This window comes from Aptenodytes patagonicus, chromosome 13 (assembly GCF_965638725.1).
Source record: "Aptenodytes patagonicus chromosome 13, bAptPat1.pri.cur, whole genome shotgun sequence".
Lineage (NCBI taxonomy): Eukaryota > Metazoa > Chordata > Aves > Sphenisciformes > Spheniscidae > Aptenodytes > Aptenodytes patagonicus.
In genome coordinates, this window is record NC_134961.1 from 7,373,866 (window position 1) to 7,400,576 (window position 26,711).

The 26,711-nt window shown below is 58.1% G+C and overlaps 2 protein-coding genes across 7 annotated transcripts; one reads left to right on the plus strand and one right to left on the minus strand.

Annotated features, from left to right (window-relative positions):
* Positions 1–2,998: 2,998 nt before the first annotated feature.
* On the plus strand, positions 2,999–5,046 carry RASD1 (ras related dexamethasone induced 1). 2 transcript variants are annotated; one of them, XM_076351406.1, is made up of 2 exons: positions 2,999–3,417; positions 3,708–5,046. In XM_076351406.1, the coding sequence occupies exons 1-2, from the start codon at positions 3,132–3,134 to the stop codon at positions 4,256–4,258; spliced, it is 837 nt and encodes a 278-aa protein (XP_076207521.1). In that variant the 5' UTR covers positions 2,999–3,131; the 3' UTR covers positions 4,259–5,046. The 2 variants fall into 2 exon arrangements, with proteins under 2 accessions (XP_076207521.1, XP_076207522.1); XM_076351407.1 differs by having other exon boundaries at positions 3,779–4,012.
* Positions 5,047–5,964: 918 nt separating this feature from the next.
* Positions 5,965–12,053, minus strand: MED9 (mediator complex subunit 9). Of its 5 annotated transcripts, none has more exons than XR_012996437.1 (5): positions 11,890–11,959; positions 11,128–11,250; positions 9,840–10,677; positions 8,039–9,738; positions 7,708–7,791 (listed from the first exon to the last, which is right to left on the minus strand). XR_012996437.1 is itself a non-coding variant. In XM_076351408.1 (2 exons), exons 1-2 carry the CDS (start codon positions 12,051–12,053, stop codon positions 7,575–7,577), a joined length of 381 nt encoding a protein of 126 aa, XP_076207523.1. In that variant the 3' UTR covers positions 5,965–7,574. The 5 variants fall into 5 exon arrangements, 1 of the variants encoding a protein (XP_076207523.1); XR_012996436.1 differs by having other exon boundaries at positions 8,039–9,530; positions 9,631–10,677; XR_012996434.1 differs by having other exon boundaries at positions 8,039–10,677.
* Positions 12,054–26,711: the final 14,658 nt, after the last annotated feature.

The window sequence follows — 26,711 nt, forward strand, 5'->3', positions numbered from 1 at the left end:
ACCAGGGAATGATCTGTGCTGAAGATGTTCGATTCTAATAAAGGTGTCTGCGGTGGCTGGGTTTCGTGCACAGCAGCCTGCCTGAGGCTCTTGCTGTACCAAGCAGCTGCGTGAACGAGCAAAGAGCCTGTATCCTCCAAAATGAGACGAGGAGCAAAACACCCTCCAAATGGCAGGGTCAAACTCTGCGCAGGCGGTACAGCAGCTGTGGGAGAAAATGCTATTTTATCTGCCCCTGCTTAAGACTCGAGCTATTTGCAGTCAGGTCAGAAATGAGTGGTGATTTTTAACAGAGTCATAACCGTGGGAAGGCTTTGCCTTGCAGCGACGTGGATCCTTTCTCATCCCTCACTGGCAGCCAGCTCCCGGCAAATGTGCTCTGCTTCCACTAGGAGACGAGTTTCTAGATGATCTTGGGGGGACTCAGCCTAATGCCTCGTAACGCTCCTCTCCTTAGGCTCTGCGTGACTCTGCGAGGAGCTGGGCTCTGGGACAGCGCAGGCAGCGCCCACGTCCTCTCCCCGGGAGCTCCTGCAGCCATCAGCTCTCCTCTGCCCACCTGGGATCCCTGCCCTTGCTCCCAGGGGGGTGGTGGGGGGTGTCCCCGGCAGGGTGGCTCCGGTTGCACCTCGCACCCCTGAGCCGAGGCTGCGGGATCCCGGCGGCACGTCTGCCTCATGGTGTGCTCTGCCTTTGCTGTCACCAAAGAGCCTTTTAGAGGGAGCAAATGGATTTTCCGTTGCTGAAACCTGTTAACCTAAGAGTAGGCTTCGAGCAGGCTATTTCTACCCATTCCTGGCACTATTAATAGTCGTACGGTTAACAATAAATGCCAGTCGAGATATTCAGTTTGTCTGTCCCCCAGAGGTTGGTGCTTCCTATTCCCCCTGTTGTTTTCCATCAACCGCTTCAATTAAATGATCTTTTTGTTATTTTAGGGTGATAATTTGTGCTCTGTAATCGGTTGTCAAACCCCCTCGCTGTCTCGCACACAGATCAATAAACATGGGAAACTGTCCCACTTTCTCTCCCCAAAGTGTCCTTGTGCCTCTGCTGCCGGGCAGGGTGTTTCCCAGCAGGCAGGGATGGGGCTGCAAGGGGCCATTTAAACCGCTGCTCCCTTCCAGCCCCACAGATGACTGCAATTCCGCCGTAAACCTTCGGACAGTGTTTAAATTAATGTCCAAGCGTGAGACCACACTCGGGGGAGATGAAAAGCAGCATCCGTTTCCCAAGCGGTGCTGGTGAAATGCACCATGCGCCACAAATTTGTGTGTTCTAGCTGTCCCCGAGGTCCCTCTCAGTGTTGTAGGTGAGGCTTCTGCTATCCTGAACCTTATTTAAACATCACCTTTCGCTGTTTTTTTCTCTAATAGATCCTCACAGGGGTTTTTTTTGATTCAAACTTTCTCATCAGCCTTGTGAAAGAGGAGCTTGGCTTTTCCTGGGCCCCGTCTCTCACTCATTGATGGCACAGAGATCCCTCAGCACAGCAACACTCCCATTTCCCCGAGGACTATTGCCCGGGTGCCGCTGCCTCAGGAAGATGCTGGTTCAGTCAAGCACGCTGCAGCCCCGCTGTGTCCGGGGCCTGGGGGGGGCTGCCTGGGCCGGCCCTTGCGTCCAGCTCCAGTGAGACCCAGCGACTCAGCACCCGCCAAGATCAGGTCCTCGATATGAAGTGGCACCACGCACCCTGCCCACCCCGGGAGCAACCCTGCTGCCTGCACCGCGCCTGCATCCCTCTGAGCATCCTTCCTCTTCCTCCTCCTTGCAGCGCCCCCCCCCCTCCCGGCCCCACAGGGGCTGCAGGGCCCTCTGCTGCGGCCCATGCCCTCGGGCCGAGCTTCCCCAGCCCTGTCCGGGGCGGTTACTGCAGGTGCGCTGCTGCCCGCGCTGCCCGCGCTGCTGCCCGCGCTGCCGCCCGCCGCCGCCCCCTGCGCCGCGCTGCCCGCGCTGCCCGCGCTGCCCGCGCTGCCCGCGCTGCCCGCGCTGCCCGCGCTGCCCCGCCCTCGCCTGCCCCCTAGCGGGGGAGTCGGCGCTGCAACGGCGCCGCACCCGGCGCCCCGGGGCTGGGGTCGGGGCTGGGGTTAAGGGCGAAGCAGCGGTACAAAGCCCTCCTTTCAAGGGGGCACCGCGCTCGGGCTGCGGTGCCCGGTGGGACGGAGATTTCTCTCTGCTCCCGGCCCCGTGTACGGGAGCACCCACCGTACGGGGGGGGGACTTTTCCCGCGGTCTTTCTGCGGGGCAGGTGCCTGCGCACCCGCTTCTGCACCGAGAGCGAGTGTAAAACGGAGCAAAACCACGCCGGAGAGCGGGCTGGAACGACCCCCCCACACACCCCCACCCCGGCACCCCTCGCCCCGGGTCCCTGCGCCCGGAGAGCGCGGCTGGCAAAGGGGTCCCGCTCGGGGCGACCCCGCTGCAGGGCGTGAGGAGCCCCGGGAGCTCCGAGCCGGCTGCAGGGCGCCTGGAGCCCGCACCGGGCTGCGAACGGGACGGATACAAAGCACCGGCTCCCCGGGCTGAGCTGCAAAGGGGTCGGCTTGCAAACGGGACCGGGAGCCCGGACCGGGCTGCGAACGGGGCCGGGCTGTGCAGCACCGGCAGTGCGAACCGGGCTGCGAACGGGACTAGGCTGCCAAGCACCGGGAGCCCCAACCGGGCTGCAAGCGGGACCGGGCTGTGCAGCACCGGGAGCCTCAACCGGGCTGCAAGCGGGACCGGGCTGTGCAGCACCGGGAGCCTCAACCGGGCTGCAAGCGGGACCGGGCTGTGCAGCACCGGGAGCCCCAACCGGGCTGCAAGCGGGACCGGGCTGTGCAGCACCGAGAGCCCGGCCGGGGCTGCGGCGGGAGGCGGCGGGGGAGCGGGCCGGGCGCGGAGCCGTGCACTGACTCAGCCACCGCCGCCGCCCCGGGCCGTGACGCGCCGAGGGGCGGTCGCTGCCGCCTCCATATAACGCGGCGGCGGCGGCGGCGGCCGTGCAGAGCTCACACCGGCCTTTCCTGCGAGGGGAGAGGGGCTGAGCAGCCGGGCAGACATTGCCTTCCTCCTCCTCCTCCTCCTCCTCCTCCTCCTCCTCCTCCTCCTCCTTCCTCTCGGTGCAAGCTGCCCCTTCGCCGGCTTCAATGAAACTGGCAGCGATGATCAAGAAGATGTGTCCCAGCGAGGCCGAGCTGAGCATCCCCGCCAAGAACTGCTACCGCATGGTCATCCTGGGCTCCTCCAAGGTGGGCAAGACGGCCATCGTCTCGCGCTTCCTCACCGGCCGCTTCGAGGAGCAATACACGCCCACCATCGAGGACTTCCACCGCAAGTTCTACAGCATCCGCGGCGAGGTCTACCAGCTCGACATCCTGGACACGTCGGGCAACCACCCCTTCCCAGCCATGCGCCGCCTCTCCATCCTCACAGGTACTTGGCTGGGGAGCACCAGGAGGAAGGGGAGGGGGGGGATTCCCTTGCCAGATTTCAGGCTTCCTTGCCCAGTTTGGAGATGTTTCTCCAGTCCCGGGAGGAAGGAGGTGGGATTTTGTGTGTGCACGGAGTGGGCAACTTTGCTCCCTGCACGGGGTGGATGGGAGGATGCAAGACCCAGGTGCTGCCCAGTCCTTCCCTCCCCGGGTCTCTGTATGGCTTAGGCAGCGGGTGTCTGTGTGTGTCCCCGTCCCTGCAGCCATCTCACGGTCCCTCTTTGTCCCCAGGAGACGTGTTCATCCTCGTGTTCAGCCTGGACAACCGGGACTCCTTTGAGGAGGTGCAGCGCCTGAAGCAGCAAATCCTGGAGACCAAGTCATGCCTGAAGAACAAAACCAAGGAGAACATAGAGGTGCCCCTGGTCATCTGCGGCAACAAGGGCGACCGGGACTTTTACCGGGAGGTGCAGCCCCGGGAGATCGAGCAGCTGGTGGGAGGGGACCCCAAAAAATGCGCCTACTTTGAGATCTCGGCCAAGAAGAACAGCAGCCTGGACCAGATGTTCCAGGCACTCTTCGCCATGGCCAAGCTGCCCAGCGAGATGAGCCCCGACCTGCACCGCAAGGTCTCGGTCCAGTACTGCGACATCCTGCATAAGAAGGCGCTGAAAGGCAAAAAGCTGCTGAAAGAGGGGGGCCGGGGCAGCACGGAGGAGGCGTACGGCGTCGTGGCCCCCTTCGCCCGGCGACCCAGCGTCCACAGCGACCTCATGTACATCCGGGAGAAAGCCATCGGCGGCGGGCACGGCAAGGAAAAGGACCGCTGCGTGATCAGCTAGGAGCCCCCGCTCGCCCCACGACGGGAAGGAAGGAAAGAAGGAAGGAAGGAAGGGAGGGGGGAAAGATGGTCATTTCCGAATTGACTTTGGGCAGGCAGGAGGGGGCAGAGAGGGGGTCGCCTCTTCCCCAGCCTCCCTCCTCCCGAGGGATCGCTTTCATCGCCTCCCTCCCCCGGGGGGGTGCATTTTGGAAGCGAGGGATGCGAAGGGGGAGGCTTTGGAGGGCAGGAGAGGGGTGTCGTTGGGACCAGCCTCCTCTGGGCAGAGAGACAGGGAAAGGGTGAGCTGCCGGGCAGCCAGGTGGGAGGGCACAAACCTTGATTTTTCTTTCCCTCCCAAACCACCCAGCCTCGGGCAGTGCCTCCAGGAGGGAGGGCAGAGGCCTGCCAGCGCCTGCCTGGGGCTTTGGGGTTGGTTTTTGTTGGGTTTTGTTATGTTTTTTTTTAACTTGAGAAGCTGTGCACGGACTCTGGCTCTGTGTAGTGTGTTCACCTGTGTCTGGAAAACACGTGCAGAAGACACTCCTAAGCTGTTGCAAAGACATTACAGAGTTACAGCCCCGATGGACCAAAAAACTGACTCTTGTTTACATTTGTCTTGTCTGATTTGCAAGATTTGGGGAGGGCGGGGGGAGTGGGAAGGGTTTTTTAAATGAGAAAATAATAGGCACTTTATGTAGGTATTGGTTGTCATTGACATGAACAAAAAATCTTCAAGTGTTTCTACCGTGGGTGAAACTTGATGTTTTATTTTTTTCTACAAATTAATAAAATCTTTTTAAAACGACACCTGTGGGTTTGCTTTCGCTTCCTCGCCCAGCCCCGTAGCAAAACCAAATCCTGTTAAACCGAGACCTGAGCCCAGCTCCGAGGCGCTAAAAGCGGCCTCTCAACTCAATCCCTTTATTACCCCATTTTCTCCGACTCCCAGTGCAAAGGTTTCCGTCTCTGCAAGCAGCCGATTTCTTGCCACACGGGGTAACGAGGGGCCATGCAGAGCGTTAGTTACTCAAACAGTCACCGAGCCAGGACTCTTTCCTCACTTCACTAACGCCGAGCTACGATCCTGCCAACCCCATGACACGCCGGGCATTGGCATGTCGTTCACTGCAATACCGAGCAAACTGACATCACTTCGTTATAAAGAGCTGATTGTGTTTCATGCTTTTTCCCCCGATTAACTAAGCACACTTTAATGATGTCAACAGAGAGTGATTCATTTGCGCCCCGTCCGGGATATTGTTTTTATTTTGCAATATGAGTAAAGGAAGTACTTTGCTTGAAAGGTCACCTTTGCATCTGATGGTTTTTAATCTCTTCCCAATAACAAGTCGCAGTAACCATTGCTGGAAGTGAAAGGGAAAGGGGAAAGCTCTTCAAAGAACAGCTCTCCCTGGCTCCAGCTTCTGTTTCAGTTCATTTTCAGCCCCTGTTCCCCCCCCCCAAGCGGCAAAACAAATCTACGTTAATACGTATCAACGGCAACAAAATTCTATCAAAGCCACAAAACTAAGGTGGGCGAGTGAGACTGCAAACCAAACCGCTCCAGTTTCGTTTGAAACTTGGATTCAAGTTGACAGAGTTAACTTGTTCCCGTGCTAGGTGCCAGACATTTCTTTGGAAACACGTTGTTTCTTCCAGCTCCGCATATGCCCTGATTTCACAGGAACAGCAACTGGCAAAAAAAGGGAAATCACTGTCCAGGCATGAGATGCAAGAATTTATTGAGCTGGGACACGCAATGGCTGGCAGAAAGGTAATTTCAGTAATAAAAAGAGTGTACATTGTGCTTTGTTTATCTCGGTGTTCTGCTTTACTCAGAGTTTACACACTGGCACCTTCCCAAAGAAAGTACTAGTAAAGTATTCCAGCGGGGACAGAGTAATCTCTAGGCTACAGGTGGGTCGCAACCATCCCAGCTCCCAACGAGCAGAACTACTTGCCCTTTTGGTTTAGGAAAGGTAAGCCCTACCCAAACCGACCTCGCTTCTCTTCTTTCGAAGGCACGAGCGCTACCTGCCTTCGGATGCTGGTTCTCAACAGATACTGTATTTCGCTAGCTGGATTTTCACCTCTTCTGCTACTGACCTGCACCATCTTTCAGCATTAATTCAGAGAACAGTTAGATTCAAGGTCCCGTCCCATCTTTGTCAGGCGGCGAGATGCGGTGCTGCTTACCAGGTTGTCATCTGCCGCCGTTAAGAGCTAACAGGAGGAGGACAGAGGGCAGGGAGCCCCGAGATCCGTCTGAATGCGATACAACATTTGAGAGCTTTCCATCAGCCGCTGGCAAACGTTCAAGCCGCTCAAACGCTTGTGTTTGTGGGAAGCCCCCGGAGCACTTCGGACGTGGAACTGACCCGTCCTGTTGAGCCTGACTTCTGTCACGTGTGGAGTAACTAAAAGCCCTTGTCATTTATGCCCTTTGTTTTGATTCTGTTTGCCCTTTTTCTGTTTTAAGAGCAAGATGCCCAGCGTACTGCCTACAAGCTGCGCTTGCCCAAGGAGATTTACGGACGCAAAGCCTACCGAAATCCACTCCCCTGGGAGTCCCTGCTTTGCTCTCCCAAGTCACCCTGCTTCCAAAAAAGCGATGTAAGCCCAGGAGCTGGGCCCAGGCTACGCACGTCCTCTGTGCTGCCAAAGTCCTGCCCCTGCTCAGCCCACATCCACCCAGTGAATACACAAGAGGGGCAGTTTGGGATTTCTAAATCTTTACTCATCTCAGACACGACCATCACCTGTCGAAAAAGAGAGAAAAAGAGAGAAATACAGAAGTAACCGAAAGCAACCATTCCTCTTTCGACACACACAGACTGGAAAGCGCCCCAGAGACCCTTTCCAGGAGCAGGGCCAAACAGCTCACGCTTCCCTCTTATGCTCCCTTTCGATGTCTGGTCACTTGTGTCAGTACAGAAGCGAAAAAAATTGCAGAAAATGCCCTCTTTTTCTTGTTGAAGTTAACCAGCAGGTACTTTGACCCTTAGCGAGGAGAAAACATAATGTCTCCTGCTTGCTCGAATGTAAAAAAAAAAAAAAAAATCCCACCCCACCCCAAGAGAAAACAGACGAGATGCATATATAAATGTACAGTCCTACAGCAGATCAAAGTGAACGCACCGCTGTAATCATCACACGTGAAGCACGCAGTGTTCTGGTTCAGTGTCACATGCCTGTGATCTGCACAGACACAACTTCAGAGCAACGCGACCAAAAAAAGCATAAAAGAAAGAAAAGTAAACTTCTGCCACCTTTCTCTCTCCTGTTCAGCCAAAAGAGGAGGTATCTCGGACCCGGAGAGCAGAGCTGCGCCCTTCCTACTCCTTGGGGATTTCAAACATGCAAAGGCTCTTGTACTTCTGCAGCAGTTCGTTTTTGGTCCGGACCTGCTCCCGCAGGTTCTGCAGCTGCTGCTGCTGCTGCTCTGGGCTCACACCGATGCCGGGCATGGAGCTGATCAGCTTCCTCGTCTCCTGGAACTTGTTCTTGAGCTCGTTCAGCACCTGGTGAACATCCTGGCTGTCCTTGTCCATGCTGCAGAGGAGAAAAAAATCGAGACGTTGTTGAATTCCCCTATTGGAAATGCCCCTTCAGCCCGCGGGGGTGACTGTCATTTCCAGTACAACCAGGGCTTACACTGGAATTCACCAGGAAACTTTTGATCTAGCTACACGCACCTAATTCACCTACCCCAATAAAATGGACACAGATAGATATACAGACTGGGTAGCCTCTGGGGCAAACTGGTTTCCTGCTAATTTCCAGCACACGATCCAGTTACCTCAGGACCCATCAATCGGGTTAGGAGCCGGTCTGCAGCTTTAAAACATTACCACGGAGCAGGCTAAATTCTCCCTCTGTCTGAGCTCCCGTGTCTCTCTTTGGGGAAGGTAAGATTACACACGCGTGTTGTGTGTAGGCACCTGGAAAAAAAGATCTCACCCGTGACCTGTTGCTGCTGTAACACAAAAAATCAACGCAGTCAAACAGCTTGACAGCAGAAAAGAGAAACTGTTCCCCAAAGTATCAGAGAGTATCCAATGGCAGCGAAAACGGTACTTTGGAGCTTTAAAACGACTCTCTGGGGCTGTATACCTAATAAAAGAGAAGCAACAGCTTACTTTTTTTTTTTTTTAAAGAGCAGCACAATTGGTTCTGCAGCCAGCTCTGTGCTTTTCAAGGATCAGTGTTGTCTGAGGCAGCGTCTGCCCTCAAACCCTCATTAGTATCTGCCTCAGCTTTGTTAGCACCAGCGAGAAGTTTTACCGATTCCAGGCAAAAGCGAGTCCTCGCTTCCAGGGCGCCTGTTAATAACGAGAGCAGGATTCTAACGGCCTTTGAAAACTGGGAGCCTGTTCAATAGCCAGACCTAAAAATAAATCCGCTCGGCATGACCAGGGCAGAGAGGTGCTCGATTACAACTTTGGGGAATCATGACATGGCTGAGAGCAAGACTTTTAACCAGATGGCCGCCGTTCGTTTCGAAAGCCTGTTGGAACAAAATATTCATTACTCCCTTCTAAATAAAACTGCAGCTGGTACTATAATGTTTCCCCATTATGCAGGCATTCACGGCCAGGTCGGCAGCGGAAAAATACAGGCACACACACAACCCCATGGCACGTCTGGGGAAGGATGGGTTGACGCTGCCTTTAATCCACTGTCGCTGCAGGCTGGCTTTGAGAGGGAGGTCCTCCCCGCCCCAGGTCTCCCCAGGTCTTGTTCCCTTCCCCACAATTAGAGAACTGACGGCTGCCTGGCTGGCTGGTTGATCCAAAGGAATAATTATTTCAGGTCTGAGGGTGGTTTTTTTTTTTTTCTGATACGTGGCTTTCCTGCTGGATCGAGCCACTGAAGCGACTCCCTCTTTGGACAGGCAGGGGTGAGGAGGTGTGGGGAGAGACTGCAGCTGCCTGCAGTAACACAGGATTCAACGCAACGTCCAGCCACAGCCTGCGCTGACGGACCGCACATAAGACCTCCCTTCAGGCACAGTGTTCTTCATTACACCAGCACAACCCACTGCTGGCGGAGCCACGCGCTGGAACCTCAGCGGCAACGCCATTTGACTGTACAAGGGTGAAAATATCAGCAAGCCCTGCTTGGGAAAAATTTCTCAGGATCCAAACAACAGGAGAGAGCATGTGTCCTTGAATGTAAGCAAATTTACGCGATACATCCTCGCTCCCAAGCACAGAGTCACCTTGGAGATGTGTCTTCACGGTTGAGTCAGTGTCAAAACAGCAGCGCTGGGCTCTGTGACTAGCGGCTGTCTTAAAAGGTAATACGTTTGCCATCTGTCAGGGACATGAGGCAACGCATCCCACCGCTTGCCTCTGTGGGAAGACCCGTCTGCAGCACTGCTCAGCATACCTACGTCTGCTCAAGCCACCCAGGAAATGCCGTGTGCGAAGCCGAGGGAGGTAGCTGGGTAGCTGGAGTGGGTGGCTCAGTGGGACAGGGCACAAGATATCCTAGGGACTGTCATCCGCGGGTCACCATGACCTGCTCGGTGACATAAAGGAATCTGGGAGGTCTCAGCCCATGGCTACTGCCCACTTTGCTTATGTACATGTATGCACCTGGCAATGGGCTTAGCCTCACTTCTGTGGCCTGGACAGATCAGGCAGAATCGAGGTCGGGGGCAACTGCCAGAGAAGGGCAACGAAGCTGGTGAAGGGTCTGGAGAACAAGTCTGATGAGGAGCGGCTGAGGGAACTGGGGTTGTTCAGCCTGGAGAAGAGGAGGCTGAGAGGAGACCTCATCGCTGTCTACAACTCCCTGAAAGGAGGTTGTAGCGAGGTGGGGGTCGGTCTTTTCTCCCAAGTAACAAGCGATAGGACGAGAGGAAACGGCCTCAAGTTGCACCAGGGGAGGTTTAGATTGGACGTGAGGAAAAATTTCTGTACTGAAAGAGTGGTGAAACATTGGAACAGGCTGCCCAGGGAAGTGGTGGAGTCCCCATCCCTGGAAGTACTTAAAAGACGTGTAGATGAGGCGCTTAGGGACATGGTTTAGTGGGCATGGGGGTGTTGGGTCGATGGTTGGACTCAGTGATCTTAGAGGTCTTTTCCAACCTTAATGATTCTACGATTCTATGAGGAAAAAGAAACAGCCAAAATCTTCCTTTAGTCACAGGCATCAAAGTGAGAAAGATGCCAGGCTTAAGAGTCCATCTATCTTCATTGATTTAGCGTCAGGTTTTCCCCATGCCCACCTCCAGCACAATGGGGAGAGTGAGGGAGATCAGAGGGTTTGCGTTCTCACACCCGTTCTGTATCCGGACCGGTGTGTCAGGGGATATTCAGTCCTTCCTTGCCACGGCTCTCAGGCTGCAGAGTTGTTAAGGGTGAACCTCTCTCACCGTTCAGACGCGCTTGATACAAGCGAAACATCAGCAGGACACAACAGCCTCAGCTCCTAAATAAGCGCACAGGGAAAGGGCAGCCAGGCCCACAACCAGTGACAAGGGAATTCATGCTCCCCATGCCCTCTGCCTCACCCCGCAGCGCGCCCAGGTAAGAGCACGGAGCTGGCCCGGATGGATGTTCATGGCAGAGCCATGCCCTTACCGGCACCTCAGACAAGCATCTCTGAAGGTGTTACCCTGGGCCAGAAACAGGACCCTTGTACAAGTACCTTTTACCCCGACAGTACTGATCTGGAACCAGGAAGAGAACAATTTAACCCGTACCACTGCAAAAGCCATCCTCCTTTTTACAACCCCCCCAGAAACGGGCTGTATTCCTGCCCCAGCACTGCCTGTACTTTCTGAGGCTGTTATCAGCCAAACAGTACAGTTATCTGGAGCAATAACCCAGCGCAAGTACAACGCTCCTGCTCCTGGGTGTTAACGGCGGGGCAGTGTACCTGGGCCATCGGAGCACCTGCACCGCCCGGGTGACCCAACCGCCACCCAGGTATTGGCGTGACTCAGAACGGAGATGCACTCGGGGCTGTGCCAGCTCCCGCTGACACCCTTGCCAGGAACTACTGCTGGGAGAAAAAGGGAAAAGGAAACGCTGGGAAGTTGGAGAGCATCACTAGAGGGGTGACCCCATTGCCCTGCTCCCCGTCCAGGGCACCCCAGGGATGTTGAGGGCTGGAGAACATCATTAGAGGGGAACCCCATCGCCCCACTCCCTGTCCAGGCCACCATGAGGATGTTGAGGGTTAAAGGGGGGACCCCATCGCCCTGCTCCCTGTCCAGGGCATGCCTGAGGATGCTGGGGCTGGGACAGCATCATTTGAGGGGGGACCCCACTGCCCCGCTCCCCATCCAGGGCACCCTGGGGATGTTTGGGGCTGGAAAACATCATTAAAGGGGGAAACCCCATCGCCCCGCTCCCTGTCCAGGGCCCCCCGAGGATGCTGGGGCTGGGACAGCATCATTAGAGGGGGGAACCCCGTAGCGCTGCTCCCCACCCAGCGCACCCCGAGGACGCTGGGGGTCAGACAGCATCGTTAGAGGGGGGGTGGCTGGAGCGGGGATGAGGTACCCGGGCCGGGCCCGCTGCTGCAGGGCAGCTCCTGCCATGCGATGCCCGGCGCGGGGGCGGGGGGGGACCGGTCCCGGCGGGAGGCCCGGTGCCGGCGCCCCGCGGTGCGGCCGGTGGCCGTGGCCGCCGTTACCATTTGATGATGTCGTGGACGAGCGGCAGGAAGGAGAACTCCTCCTGCGCGGGCGGCGGCGGCGGCGGCGGCAGCAGCAGCGGCGGCGGCGGCTTCTGCTCGGCGGGCGGCTCGGGCGGCGGCGGCTCCTCAGCGGCGCGGGCGGCGGCGCCCCCCGACGCCATGGCGGACCCCGGCCGGCGGCCGCGGCGCCGAGCAGTGACGCAGCGGGGCGGAGCTCGCCCGCCCCGCCCCGCCCCGCCAGCCGCCTGCGCCGGGGCCTGGGCCGGGCCTTCCCCTGAGCTTGGGCCCGGGTCTAGGCCTGTGCCGTGGGCTGGGCCGGGCCTTCCCCTGGGCTTGGGCCTGGGTCTAGGTCTGCGCCAGGGCCTGACCCAGGCATGGGCCGGGCCTTCCCCTGGGCTTGGGCCTGGGTCTAGGCCTGTGCCATGGCCTGGGGCCGGGCCTGGGCCTGCGCCGGAGTCTGGTCTGGGCTTGGGCCTGTGCCGGGGCCTGGAGAGGCCTTCCCCTGAGCTTGGGCCTGGGTCTAGGCCTGTGCTGGGGTCTGGGCTTGGCATTCCCCTGAGCTTGGGTCTGGGCTTGGGCATAGGTCTGGGCCTGGGCCTGCGCTGGGGCCAAGGCCTGGGCTTTCCCCTGAACTTGGGTCTGAGCTTGAGCTTGAGCTTGACCTTGGGCCTGGGCCTGCGCCAGGGCCTGAGCCTGAGCCTGAGCCAGGTCTGGGCCTGGATCTGAGCTGGGGTTGGGGCCACAGCTTGGCCTGGGCCTGAGCCTGAGCTTGGGCTGAGGCTGGGCCTGAGCCTGAGCTTGGGCTGTGCCCCTGTGACCCCCCAGCAATCCCCCCTCCCTCCCGAGCCCCGCGCTCCCCGCTGGCGCGTTGGCCCGTGCAGGAGCGAGCTCCGCGCAGGAGGTGAGAGGAAGGACAGAGCAGGGGGTCCCGCACCCCGAGGGCAGGGCGAGGAGAAGGGGTCCCGGGAACCATCCCGCCCTGGCCTGGCAGCAGCTCCCAGCCCCTTGGAGCGCTCAGATCGACGTCCCAAGCCTGCGTGCATCCCTCCCTTTCGAGCCAAATCTTAGGGGAAGAATTGCGTTACTCTTGTGTTAAGTCATTAACCACAGCAGGGTTTCGCTGTCTCTTTTCGATCCCGGCTTTCTGCCGTGGTTTTTCATGAGTTGGTGTCCTTAGTTTGACTTTAATGCAGCTGGGGACAATATGTGGAGGGGGCTGAGTGACGGGGACACGGTCTTTGGAATGCCTTGAAGACGGATGCTTACGCGGGACCAGGCTTTCTGCCCGCCGGGAGGAAGCACGGCTGACATCAGTCGGAGGGAAAGCAAGCTGGAGCGTTGGCTGGAAGCCTGGGCTGGAAACCGGAGGAATCTGGAGGAAGAGAGACAGAAGCCTGGTGTCAGGGCTGGGACCGCTGTGACGCTGGGAGAGAGGGGGAAGAAATGGGTCTCTGGCGTGACTGACCTGCGGGTGGAAGAGGCGGCTCGAGACGGCGTGTGGGAGGTGGAGGATGATGCCCCTCTGCGCCGAACGGCCTCAGAGTTTGCTTCAGCAAACTGCTGCCGCTGGGTTTAAACCCCCCTGTCACCACAAAGGGTCGCAGCGCTAATGATACCAGCCACAGTCGGGAGTTTTTCCTTCCTGGGTTGGCTGAGAGAAGATGCGTGATTTCATTTGGAACAGGCCCCCCTGCTCCACAGTTACGGGCTGAGGAAGGCTGGGAAGGCAATTTTCTTTTTTAAACCAATTTCTTTCGAAAAGCAAACAGAGGCTATTTATGCATCGAATGAGAATGCCGGTAACCATTTAGACACGTGGAGTATTGACTGCTTGCTCTAAATATAGCAGATGCAATCGCTCACTTTGTTCCCACTGTCAGGAATAGATCCCGGCTCGGGCGCTGGTGCTGGAATGTGCGAAGGGAGGCCGGGGGAGACCAGGTCCCGCTGAGCAGATCCCTGCGGGGAGGCTGATGGTATTTATGGTCCTTGGCTGAGCCAAGCAGGAGGTACAGGATGCTGCGTCCTTCACGTGGGGCTGAGCCGAGAGGTTCATTTCTGTCACTTTTTATGGGCTGTTTCGAAAGCGAGACTTGATTCAGGCTCCGTGGGGGACACTTCCCTCTGTGCTGTGCTGGTTTTAACTCTCCCCTTGACTTTATGGAGGAGGGCGGCTAATTGCTAGGCTGCTGGAGGCCTGCCTCTGACGGGTGAGTCAGGCAGTCATTAGAGCAGGTGACAACACGCAGAGACCATTCAGCTGTACCTAAAGCGTTGTCAATCAGCGTTTCTTTGTGCCGTTCAGTTCCCATTTTGGGTCGTGTTCCCACAGCAGCTGGAACATACAGCTTTATCTAGCTGGCGTTCCTCCCCGTCCCTGCCTCTCACCTTCCCTTTCTTGTGGGAACGGCTCCTCCAGCTCCCTCAGGTGACCCATCTCTGTCCTTTGGGGCTTGTCGTGTCTGGTGGCAAGTCCAGGGGAGAGCGAAGATGTTTTGCGGTAGGGTTGTGGTTCAACAGGTTCCTCCATCGCTGAAGATGCCGGTGAATTGGTCAGATGAGACCGTGGGGTCACCATTTGAGTGTCAACCCGTGCGAGGGGCACAGTAGAGCCGTTGTCTCTACCGTGACGATGTGTCCATATCCCTGGTGAGGACTGCGGGGAGAGGTGAGACCCCGCTGCCAGGTCGGGGAGGGAAGAGACATGCTTTTGGGCACGCAGACAAGTGTTGACCTCAGCTGAGGAGCAGTGCTGGTGTGCCCTAATCTTCTCCTGCCCTTGTGGAGCTCCAAGCTGTGAGAGCCTTGTCCCCATGGGGTGACTGATGACCTGGGTTACGACCTTTTAATGTATTCCCCAATAGATATCACCAGCAGCGTGGTCTTTCCCATCCACATCACTTTGCAGTCCTGTCGGTGTCTCCATCTCGGACGGAAGGGCTGTGTCTGACCATCCGCTGTTCTCGTGTGGAGCTGGTGTTGGTCGGCAGTTCGTCCTAATTTTCAGTCTGGAGTTTTTCACCCACTGTCAGTTCCTCAGCAGAAGGGTTTGAATGAGCAACCTATGAAAACTCCTAGTGAGGCAGCTAAAGCATGGAACAAAGATGCTTAGTGTTGAATGAAAAGAGTAATTTCCCCCTGGATTTGGTAATAAACCTGAAGTGCAAATGATCGACCTGTTCCTCGCATTTGATTGTGGCTCTTTGGGTAATTAATTTGCTGGACAGCCAGTTTCTGAAATGTGCAAATGTCTCCAAACCATCTGATCTCCCGCATCTTAAAGCCATCATGTACACTCGTTGCTCTCCCAAACATTTGGTTAACCCATTATCCTAAAAACCAGCTGATCAAATAATCCGTACCCAGAGCCTCTTTTGTTATTGCCGGTTTCCTTTATGACACCAACGTTATTCTTTTTTTCCCCTGTCATTTTATACAAATTGCATCTCCTGCCTGCTTCCAAAGGTAACTTCTGAGGGATTTACCACCGGTTATTTAATTCAGCACCAGGTGACTCTGTGCCTTTCACCGTTTCCTTACAATGACTTGATGTTTTTATATTGATGGTCTGGCATTTCACCGGGCTCCGCTTCTCGCTGCTGGACCATCTGGAGCTTGTTGTGCTGTTGCCACCAGCTCTGTTACCATTTTTTACTATCTGGCTTATCACCGGGTTGAACTTTATCTCTTCCTCCTGCCCCTGCACTGCATCGTCAGCCTGAATTTTCTGGTTAAGTCTTGCTGAGCTGCCGTGGTGGGATAAGTCTGTATTGCTACGTTGGGAAGGTGTCGTCAGGGTTGTGGCCACCTGGGACGGGGTGACGGGAAGGAGAAGTTAACAGCTCCAGCCCTTGGCCGTGGTCAGCAGCGCAGAAACGTTGGACCTTTTCATTAGGTCATGGCTGTGATCCTGCGACTGCTCAAGTTCCTGGCCCAGATCCCCCTAATTTTGACCAGATGGGAATTTGGTCTCAGGCTCTGCCCTGTCTTAAGTCCTGGCGTCATTCAGGGACCTTTCCAGGGCCCTGGTGTCCCAGGCTTCTCGGGGGGTGCTGATGGGAATGGGGGGGTCACGAGCCGAACTTCATCCTTTGAAACAATATTTTAGCCAGAGAGATTTAGGCCCTGGAGGTCTGGCTGCCCCCAGATACGCAGCCCTACACCACCGCGTGTTCCCAGAGCTGCTGGTGCCCCGGGTTACCGTCGGGGTTTAAGATCCAGATGGTGTGAACAAGCAGCACCAAACGCATCCAAAGCACCCCAGTGCCTCCTGGAGCTCGCCATGCTTTGGCAGAGCCGCTGGCTGCTGGGGAAACCCTGCAACGCCCCGTCCTGGGGCTGCCACGGGGAGGAGGGCCGTCGTCCCATGGCCTGGGAGATGCCGTCCTCGAGGAGAGTCCCTCTCCCAGGGAGCCCAAGCATACAGGAGGGAGCCTGGGGCAAGAGGCGGCACAGGAGGTTTGGCCAAGCTGCTCGTAGCTCCAGGTTGGGTGTCGGAGCTGGCGGGCATTGGCCCGGCCATGAAGGCCGGTGCTTTGGTGCACCGAGCCTCGGGGGGAGAATGGGGACGATTCAAGGGCACAGGGAGTGTCCAGCGATCTCATGATGTTCACGGATGCCACCCCACTGCTGAGCAGACACGGGGGCTGGCCCAGGCTGCGTGCCAGCCCGGGGGAGGCACCCAAGCCAGTGCGTGGGCAAGGGGAGCACAGAGGGCTTCTTGCGCAAGGTCAGCTACGCAGAAACATGGATCCAGGAAAACATGCAGCCGGATCAGCCGCAGCCCCCAGCCTGGCCCAATTCCGGGCGCAAGCGGCTCCGAAGCTCGCTGCCTCTGTCGGGCAGCGCTCTGCCCGTGGGGCATCCCGGGGTGGTGGGTCCTGGGAGCCACCAGTCCCCGCAGGGTCCCACCGGGTCATCCCAGAGCCGGGCTCGAGCACTCCCAGCCTCAGTTTCCACCCAGTGCAAAGGGGCGAAACTCGCCTTGCAGGAGCAAGGCAGGAGCTTGGAGCGTGAATTTGGGGTGTCCCTGAGGAAACCTACCCCTGCAGAGGGAAGTGCCCTTGTTACCATGGGACAAAACCAGCCCCGGATGCTTTGCTGGCTCCCACCCGCAGCGTGGTGACTCAGCAACGTCCCGCCCATTATTTACAAATAATGAGTTAGCCAGAAAACACGTGCCACGAAACACATGAGGCAGCGGTGTTTGCGCTCTCGATATGCAATCACGGGCTTGAGGCAACGCTGCAAGAGCCTGCGCCAGTGCCCAGCGTCCGGCCTGGGCAAGGATTGCTTTCCTGACCCCCCGGATGCACACCCTGTGCGTTGGGAAGGTGGTGGAGCGGGACGGCACATACATGTGCAGCCCTGGGCACACACATCCCCGTGTGCATCCCTGTGCGTGCGTGTGCATCCCTGTGCGTGTGCATCCCTGTGCGTGTGCATCCCTCTGTGTGTGCATCCCTGTGCGCATCCCTGTGCGTGTGCATCCCTGTGTGCATCCCTGTGCGTGTGCATCCCTGTGCATGTGCATCCCTGTGCATGTGCATCCCTCTGTGTGTGCATCCCTGTGTGCATCCCTCTGTGTGTGCATCCCTGTGCGCATCCCTGTGCGTGTGCATCCCTGTGTGCATCCCTGTGCGTGTGCATCCCTGTGCGTGTGCATCCCTCTGTGTGTGCATCCCTGTGCGCATCCCTGTGCGTGTGCATCCCTGTGTGCATCCCTCTGTGTGTGCATCCCTGTGCATGTGCATCCCTCTGTGTGTGCATCCCTGTGTGCATCCCTGTGCGTGTGCATCCCCGTGTGCATCCCTCTGTGTGTGCATCCCTGTGCATGTGCATCCCTCTGTGTGTGCATCCCTGTGTGCATCCCTCTGTGTGTGCATCCCCGTGTGCATCCCTGTGCGTGTGCATCCCTCTGTGTGTGCATCCCTGTGCGTGTGCATCCCTCTGTGTGTGCATCCCTGTGCGCATCCCTGTGCGTGTGCATCCCTGTGTGCATCCCTGTGCGTGTGCATCCCTGTGTGCATCCCTGTGCGTGTGCATCCCTGTGCATGTGCATCCCTGTGCATGTGCATCCCTCTGTGTGTGCATCCCTGTGTGCATCCCTCTGTGTGTGCATCCCTGTGCGCATCCCTGTGCGTGTGCATCCCTGTGTGCATCCCTGTGCGTGTGCATCCCTGTGCGTGTGCATCCCTCTGTGTGTGCATCCCTGTGCGCATCCCTGTGCGTGTGCATCCCTGTGTGCATCCCTCTGTGTGTGCATCCCTGTGCATGTGCATCCCTCTGTGTGTGCATCCCTGTGTGCATCCCTGTGCGTGTGCATCCCCGTGTGCATCCCTCTGTGTGTGCATCCCTGTGCATGTGCATCCCTCTGTGTGTGCATCCCTGTGTGCATCCCTCTGTGTGTGCATCCCCGTGTGCATCCCTGTGCGTGTGCATCCCTCTGTGTGTGCATCCCTGTGCGTGTGCATCCCTCTGTGTGTGCATCCCTGTGCGCATCCCTGTGCGTGTGCATCCCTGTGTGCATCCCTGTGCGTGTGCATCCCTGTGTGCATCCCTGTGCGTGTGCATCCCTGTGCATGTGCATCCCTGTGCATGTGCATCCCTCTGTGTGTGCATCCCTGTGTGCATCCCTCTGTGTGTGCATCCCTGTGCGCATCCCTGTGCGTGTGCATCCCTGTGTGCATCCCTGTGCGTGTGCATCCCTGTGCGTGTGCATCCCTCTGTGTGTGCATCCCTGTGCGCATCCCTGTGCGTGTGCATCCCTGTGTGCATCCCTCTGTGTGTGCATCCCTGTGCATGTGCATCCCTCTGTGTGTGCATCCCTGTGTGCATCCCTGTGCGTGTGCATCCCCGTGTGCATCCCTCTGTGTGTGCATCCCTGTGCATGTGCATCCCTCTGTGTGTGCATCCCTGTGTGCATCCCTCTGTGTGTGCATCCCCGTGTGCATCCTTGTGCGTGTGCATCCCTCTGTGTGTGCATCCCTGTGCGTGTGCATCCCTCTGTGTGTGCATCCCTGTGCGCATCCCTGTGCGTGTGCATCCCTGTGTGCATCCCTGTGCGTGTGCATCCCTGTGTGCATCCCTGTGCGTGTGCATCCCTGTGCATGTGCATCCCTGTGCATGTGCATCCCTCTGTGTGTGCATCCCTGTGTGCATCCCTCTGTGTGTGCATCCCTGTGCGCATCCCTGTGCGTGTGCATCCCTGTGTGCATCCCTGTGCGTGTGCATCCCTGTGCGTGTGCATCCCTCTGTGTGTGCATCCCTGTGCGCATCCCTGTGCGTGTGCATCCCTGTGTGCATCCCTCTGTGTGTGCATCCCTGTGCATGTGCATCCCTGTGCGTGTGCATCCCTGTGTGCATCCCTGTGCGTGTGCATCCCCGTGTGCATCCCTCTGTGTGTGCATCCCTGTGCATGTGCATCCCTCTGTGTGTGCATCCCTGTGTGCATCCCTCTGTGTGTGCATCCCCGTGTGCATCCCTGTGCGTGTGCATCCCTCTGTGTGTGCATCCCCGTGTGCATCCCTGTGCGTGTGCATCCCTGTGTGCATCCCTGTGCTCGTGAATCCATGGGTCCCGGAGCAGCGCTGCCCGGCGCATGGGCACGGTGCGGGTTTCACAGCTCGCTCTGTTCAGAGGACAGACTTGGCGAGATAAATTTATCCGGATGCATGTAGCAGAGGCTTGCTGATGGGGCCGCATTAAGGACTTTACTGAAATCCCTGCTCCCTTTCTTGGTGTAGTTCTTATTCTGCTAAAGTGGGTCAGGCTTTGTTTGGGTGTTTGTCAGGTTCCCTTCAAGTGTGGCAGGAAAAGCCATTACCTGATGTTTGAGCACTTCAAAATGTTGCTCTTTGGTTACTTAACGCAGCAGGAGAGGAAAGGAGCTTTGTTTGGACTTTGTTTTGGCACCACTGAAAAAGCATCAGGTTAAGGTTTGAGCCTGTCCTTTGCTTGAATTGCAAATACCATTTCGCTATAATTGGCCTAATTACTGAAAACACAAATTTTACACGGGCTTTGCAAGATGAATCAGGTGTCCTTGAAGAATACAGTTTTATATGCCAGAGCAGTGGGTTTCTGGGGCAGCGCTGGCGTCGTGGGAGACACCTCCCTCTTGCAAATCAAGGTGCTGGGAGATGGAGAAGTCTCCATCCAGCTCCAGCGAGAAACCATTCAATCCTTCTCCTGACCTGGGGAAAGGTGCATTTCTGCAGGGCCACGGCCACGGCGAGAGCGGTATTTTGGTGAGCCTTCCTTCTCCCGGCCCTGGGCTCCCTTTGGCAACCGCAGCCGAGCCCGGACCCCCGGGGTGCTGCTGTCCCCCCACCTGGAGCAGCCTGTCCCCCTCCTTGGCCGCGCCGGCAGCTCTCGCCCGTTTTTGGGGCTGGCAGCCCGCGGGGCGGCTTGTCACGGTCACGCGTCCCTGGCCCCAAGGAGCCCTGTTTGCCAAGGGTTTAATGTTTAGCCGCTAATAAAAAAAGGCATATCAGAGAGGTAGCTCCCAGGTAGCTAAGCTTTCCTGGGAATTTTACCGGCTTTTGCGGCATAAACAAGGCCAGGATGTGGAGGCGTGCTTCCCTCAGATAAAGTTTTCAATGGAAAGTGGCCTGGGTTTTCCTAGAGCAGGCTCCCCGCAGCCCTCCAGTTCCCACTCCCTCGCTCCTGGCCACTCCTCGGGCATTGGCTGGTGATTCGGTGCTCAGCCGTGTCCCATCCTGCCCAAAAGCCTTCTCGCCATCGTGGCCGCGTTCTGATTTATCCGAGGAGGAGTTGTTTATCAGGCTGGGATTGGTTTGGGGTTTTGGCTCCGAGCGGCTGTCGGGGAGCAGGGCTTGCTTCATTCTAGCAGTGTCAAAATAAGATTTTCAAACAATGTCAAGGGGGAAAAGAAAAACCCTCCTTGTTGTTCTGACTTGAGAAATGAGTGAAGTTCTCCTTTATGCCTTTACGCCATGGGCATTTCTCAGCCAGAAGCCTGACTTTTTCCCCCAAAGGAATGTGCCCTAAAGCTCAGCTCAGCAGCCGCTGCCCGGCTCGGTGACCATCGGGTGCCCATGGCTCGATCCAGCCTGGAGCCAGCTTTCGCCCATTTCTACCTTGCCGATAAAGCTGAGCCCAGCCTGGCTTCTCCCGCGACGGCAGCCGGCAGAGAGGGAGGCTGGAGCATCACGCGAAGCAATTCAGTCCATAACACCATCTTCTAAACCCAGCGTGGCTCAGCCCGTTTCATCATTAATCTGAATGCAAACAAATGTCATTAGAAAGGGGCATTTGGCTTTCAGATAAACACTTGCCTGTCCTTGCTCTCGCTCCCGTGCAAAACCAGCCCTCCTGGCACTGCAGGAGGCTCTTCGGATGCTCCCACTGTGTTTTGCTCTTCCTCCATGGCAATGGCAGCTCCTGGCGAGGCTGGGTGCCGCGTCTCTCCCACCCGGGGATTACACCGGGAGCTGGCTGCCGGCCGGCCCGTTCCGGCATCTCTCAAGCAACTGCAGAGATAATTGCCATAAGTCTAATTGTTCCTGCTGGATAACGAGCATTTTGCATCATCATCCCCAGCTGCCGAGAGCATCATCTAAGTTGCTATTTCAGGGGCGGAAAGCAGCTCCTCTGGACCGGGAAAGACTGAACCAGGCTGGATCCGGCCACCTGAAGCAAAGCCCCCGCACCGAGCCCCCCCGACAGCAGTGCCGGTTTTGCAAGCGTGCTTTGGGACAAGGCGCGGGCCAGGGACTGTTCCCAAGAGGCAGCCTGGACATGAGGGCGTGCAAACGTGAGATTTTTGGTGTGCTGGTGAAACATGGCCAAGGATTTGTGTCTCCAAAGGGGTTTCTCCCACCCGGACACGACATTATCCCTGCGAGACACGGGGGGCTGGAGGCGCACGTGCACACGCGTGGACGCGCACCACATATGGATGCACACAAGCATACGTGCATGCAGGCATGCACGGACGTGCAAACCCGCATGTGTTCGTGTGTGCAGGTGTGTGCATGCAGAGCTACTCCCATGCCGGGAACCAGTGGGCCCGTTTCCCTGCCGACGCGGTGGGCTCCTGCTCCAGCCTTCCCCCGGGTGAGGGCTGCGGTTTGAACCTCTCCTTCGCACAGGCGCTGGTGTCCATGAGCTCCGGAGGATGGGGGATCTCTGAGGTCCCTCTTTTCCTCCCGTTGCTAAATTTTATAATGTTTTAAACTAGCTAGCAGGCTCACAAACCGGGCAATTGCAGGGGGGAGCTGGCAGATGAGCAGACAGAAACCTCCTCCCCTTAGAAACCAAGCTAGGAAGGAATCGCCTTTACAGTGCACAGCAGCTGCTCGGTGGAACGAGCTGTGTGCATTCTCAAACGCACCACAGGTCCAGTGGTGCCCCTCATTTTGGGTGATGCCGTTGGAGGCAGCAGGGCTTGCCGCAGCCTCCCCACGGCGTTGCACCGGGCAGAACCGCTCCATGCTGGCGAGACACGCGGCCCAGGCTGGGGCCGCAGCGAACGTCACCCTCTCCCCCCGGGTGACGGGGTGGATGAACCAGCCACGCGGCAGAAACCCCTGACTGGGCATTGATTTCTCCTCCACCAACAAGCACTCTGCAAGACCCGGGAACCCGCCACCTCCCGGGCAGGGCTGACCACGGCCGAGGCTGCTCTGATGCACGAGGCTCGCTTGGCAGCAGGACCGAGCATTTGAGCAAGCCGAGAGCACGGTGCTTCGCTCCCTGCACCCCATCCAGCACCTGGCATGGCTGCTGGTAATTGCTCGGTGCCGCAGGATGTATTGGGTAGCCAGCTGCGGGATCCCCGCTCAGCTCATGCTCACAAACAGGCAATTTTGGGGCAGCATCAGCAGAGGCTGTCCGTCCCGTCCGTCCCATCCCATCCCACAGCTCCCAGCCCAGCCTCGGTCTCCACACCTTGCTTGCTTTTTATTTATTCTCCACAAACCAGGAGGCTGCAGCTGACTGTCAAGTGCAAACCCTGTTCTCAGAGCAGCACGCCTCAAGTTAACCCTCCGGGCTCCTCAGGCTCACAGAAGCTTTCAAACACCGATTTTCCCTCCCCAAACCTGTTCCAGCAGCCAAGGCGGGGTATGGCGAACGCAGCTTGGCCGCAGTCACAGGGCATAGGCAGCAGAGCAGGGACTCCAATGCCCAGCATCGCCTCCTTGCCGCTGGGCTGTGCCTGTGCCCTGTGACTGTGGCCAAGCTGCCTTCGCCATACCCCGCCTTGGCTGCTGGAAGGGGTTTGGAGACATCAATGTGGCATAAAGACTTAAGGCAAAAGGGTTTTCCTGCCTGGTTGTCACTCGTGCCCCTAATGCCGCGCACAAGCCCCTGGAAATGGGTTTGCAAAGGATGCTGCTGAGCATGCCTTGGGAAAGAGTGATTCGGGGCTTGAGATAAGAGTCCTACAGGCTGGCTGGAAAAGGAGAGAGAGGAAAAAATGTCTCGGGGCAAGAGAGGGAAGAGATAAGCAGCACATCTGGGCTGGGAGCACGAAGCCGTCAGCCTCCCTGGCGCCACGGGGCTGCGGGGTGGCCAGATCCGGGCTGTGACAGCCTTGGATGGAGCCGGCCACGCGGCAAAGCCTGCTTGCTGGCAGGGCTTGGGGAGAGCCACGTGGGAGCCCTCTGCCAGAACCCTCTGGCTGCAGAGGGCAGGGAGGAGGCAGCCCTGCCCGGGGACCTGCTCCGGCTCCCAAGGGCTGTGAGGGGAAGGGGTGATAGAGATGGCTCCCCCCAACCCCCTGCAACCCGCACCCCACTCTCAGCCCCTCTCGCTGCCAGGGTTGCCATCCAAGGGCACAGGATTCGGTATCTGCCAGGGCACGGGCCACGGTCGAGAGGGGAAGATGCTAATTTAGCACCATGAGCTTGTTCTGTCGGTGACCGTATGTCACACCTTTGGGAACTGCAACACGCTGCCTTTCGTATCAGCTCAAGCTTTTGGGGCTGGGGTAGGTTTTGAACTGAAACAGCCTCTGCCGCTGCCCAGAGGGGGTTTTTGGGAGGCCAGGAGGGAAAGCACTGTCCCCGTGATCCAGCTGGGCCCTCGTGGTGGATTTGTGCACGTTGCCTCCTAATTGCAGTTCTTCATGTTCTCTGAAAACAAAAGGCGTAATTAGCCAGAGGATGGGAAACGCGGGGAGCCGGGAGCAGCCTCCAGAGCTGGCAGTGAGGGGGCAGCCGCTCGAGGGCCGGGCTGCGGCTCCCACTTTTGCAGGAGCCCATCTCCCCCTCACCAAACCAACCACTCTCCTGCCGCCATCCCCGTCCTTCTCCCTTGGTGTGCCGCATCCGCTCGGGCATCCTGGGAGGAAAACCGGGTGCTGGCAAGAGCTCCTCGCTCTCAACCCACCACCGCCGCACCCCTGCAAGCACACAAACACGCTTCTCTTGCCAGCTCCGTATTTGCAGCCACTGTATATACAGTATAATCCACCCACAGGGTATCCAGGCTGTACTTGGCCGGGAAGGACAGAACATCCTTGTGATTCGAAAGGTCAAAGCGAATGTCAATACCCTGTCGGCTTGAGTCAGCAAGAATGCCAGAGCTGCCTTGGGGACACAGGGTGCTTGGAGGGAGAGTCGCAGCTGTCGGGTACGCTGCTCTCTGCACAACGGGCACGGAGTCCCCGAAAGCGCTCTGCTTGCTGCAGGGGCGGGCAGGGCAACTGTCCCTAATAATAATATCATGGTGTGCAACAGCTTTGCCTGCTCAGCCCGGAGGTCCCTTTACCCCCTCTCCACTCCTGGATGGCGAGGGGGTAAGCAGGTCGTGATGCCCCTCCACAACATCCTCCCAGCCTCCAGCCCTGCCTCCTCCCCAGGGCTCCGGTGCAGGATTTTCCTCCCAGGGCTTGGCCAGCCCCCAGCGGTGGAGGCTGGTCCCGGTCTGTGGGCAAAACGCAGCCGTTTACCCTGGGATCTGGAGGGCAGCGAGTCCCGCAGAACCCCGGGCCAGGAGCAGCCACCCAGGGCTCAAGGCTGGAGCAGGACCAGCATCCGCCCCGGTCAGACCTCCTCCTCCTCCTCCTCCTCCCCGATGGAGAGAAACTGCTGTCGCTTCGAGCGGGGCTGGAGGAAATTTGGCTTGGGCAGACGGCGGGGATTGATTTCCAAGTGACAGAGGCGCTCGCCTGTCCCTTGAGCTCCCAGCCCTGTGCCTAACGATTTTCTCTGCTAATAATCTCCGCTGAGCAGGCAGCAGCGCCTGCAGGCACCGAGCACGGGGACGAGGGGGATAGCTCAGAGCCTGACGTGGCGATGGCAGGGCCATGCCGCTGGTCCTGCCACACAGACCCTTTGCATTTCCCCCCACCCCGTCCCAGCAGGAGGGCTGCCCACGAAGCCCTCGATGCCAGCAGCACTGGCCCCTCTAACGATGGCCCCGTCTAACGAGAACGAGCCTTCTTCGGGCGTGGGGGATTTGGAGGTGGATTAGGAAATCCCTTCACGGTGGCAGGGCAGATCCCGGGAGCTGGTGATGTTTTGCAGCAGGGCTTTGGAGGCTTCGGGGCCGTGGTGTGGTCCCCCCGGACGCAGCATTCCCACACGTCTCCCTTCCCTCTGGCACGCCTGGGCAGTGCAGGGAGCAGGAACGAGAGCATGAACGCGGGTGCAAGATTCTCCAAACATGGGCTTTTGGGGAGGCCCCCAGCTCTCACCAGCCCTGCACCAGTGGCGGGGAGCCGGGCGGCCGGGCAGGAGCAGCGGCACGCATCGGCCCCCGCATGTGCGGAGATCAGGGCGGGCAGCGGGAGCTGGCAGTGCTGCCCAGCCTGGCAGGGCTCTCGTGGCCCCGACCTTTCTGGCTTTAAAAACAGGACGGGAACAGGACGCACTTTTGTTTTCAGTTCAGGAGCTGGAATGGGACCTTCAGGCTGTTCCTGGGATGTTACGGCATCCCGGCTGCCACGGGGGGGGGGGGAACCACACTCCGAAACCCCGAGTGCAGCGGGCAGCCTCGCTGCACCCTTGCACCGTTCCCATTTCGTCCTTCGGTGGCAGAGCCCAAAGCTCTCCCCATCCTCTCCTACAGCCGGGCTGGCTGGGGGTGCTCCCCTGGGGCCACTGGCGGGGACGAGTGGCTCTCACAAAGGGACAGCCTTCAGCTGGAAACCCCGCCAGCCCGGTGAGCCCCGGGGAGGTCAGGGAGTTTGTGCCGCTGCTCGATGCAAAACGTGACTCTTGCCCTCGGTGGCGCAGGGCACTGAACTAGAAAACCAGCGTACGAGGAATGCGGGTGCCCCCACCTTGTCTCACCCCTAAAACTCGGCTTGTGGCCACTAAGCAGCCCCTGGCCAGCAACGCCGGACCGTGCTGCGGGGACGCAGCCGGGGAGAGGAGGGCAGGGAGCGGCTGTGGCTTGCAGCAAGGCCATGCTTATGCCCATCGCATGGGGAAAAATGAGGTTGAGCCCCGCATCCAGCCACGAGCAGGGTCGGCTGGTCCTTACCCGGGGACCTGGGGACCTTCAGGTCACAGGAATTAGGGACGATATGACCCTGCACCACCAAAATTAGGAAGATGCCCTTGGGGAACATCTCCCTGCACAGGGCTGGCACTGGTTTGCAGCTCGGTATATTGACCATGAGGCAAGCAGGCAGCAGATGATGAGGGTATTTTTTCCTCTGGTGTGGAAAGGGCTATTTCTAGAAGAAAAGACAAATCATCGTGTCCTCCCGACAGCCGGTGGGGACCTGGCACCTGGCTGTCACCCACCGCCTGCCCCGGAGCAGCCCCAAGGACAAAAAGCTCAGCAGCTCTCTGCTTCCCCGCCCCGCTCCTTATCAATCTCCCACATCCACAAATGGAGAA

What these genes read in the sequence shown, in the direction of transcription:
- MED9 (XM_076351408.1), bottom strand. Translation starts at nt 12,053, where the DNA reads ATGGCGTCGGGGGGCGCCGCCGCCCGCGCCGCTGAGGAGCCGCCGCCG. An exon ending in GTCCACGACATCATCAAATG is followed by an intron (nt 7,792 to 11,889) that starts GTAACGGCGGCC and finishes TCTCCTCTGCAG; the next exon opens with CATGGACAAGGACAGCCAGG.
- RASD1 (XM_076351406.1), top strand. Translation starts at nt 3,132, where the DNA reads ATGAAACTGGCAGCGATGATCAAGAAGATGTGTCCCAGCGAGGCCGAG. An exon ending in CCGCCTCTCCATCCTCACAG is followed by an intron (nt 3,418 to 3,707) that starts GTACTTGGCTGG and finishes CTTTGTCCCCAG; the next exon opens with GAGACGTGTTCATCCTCGTG.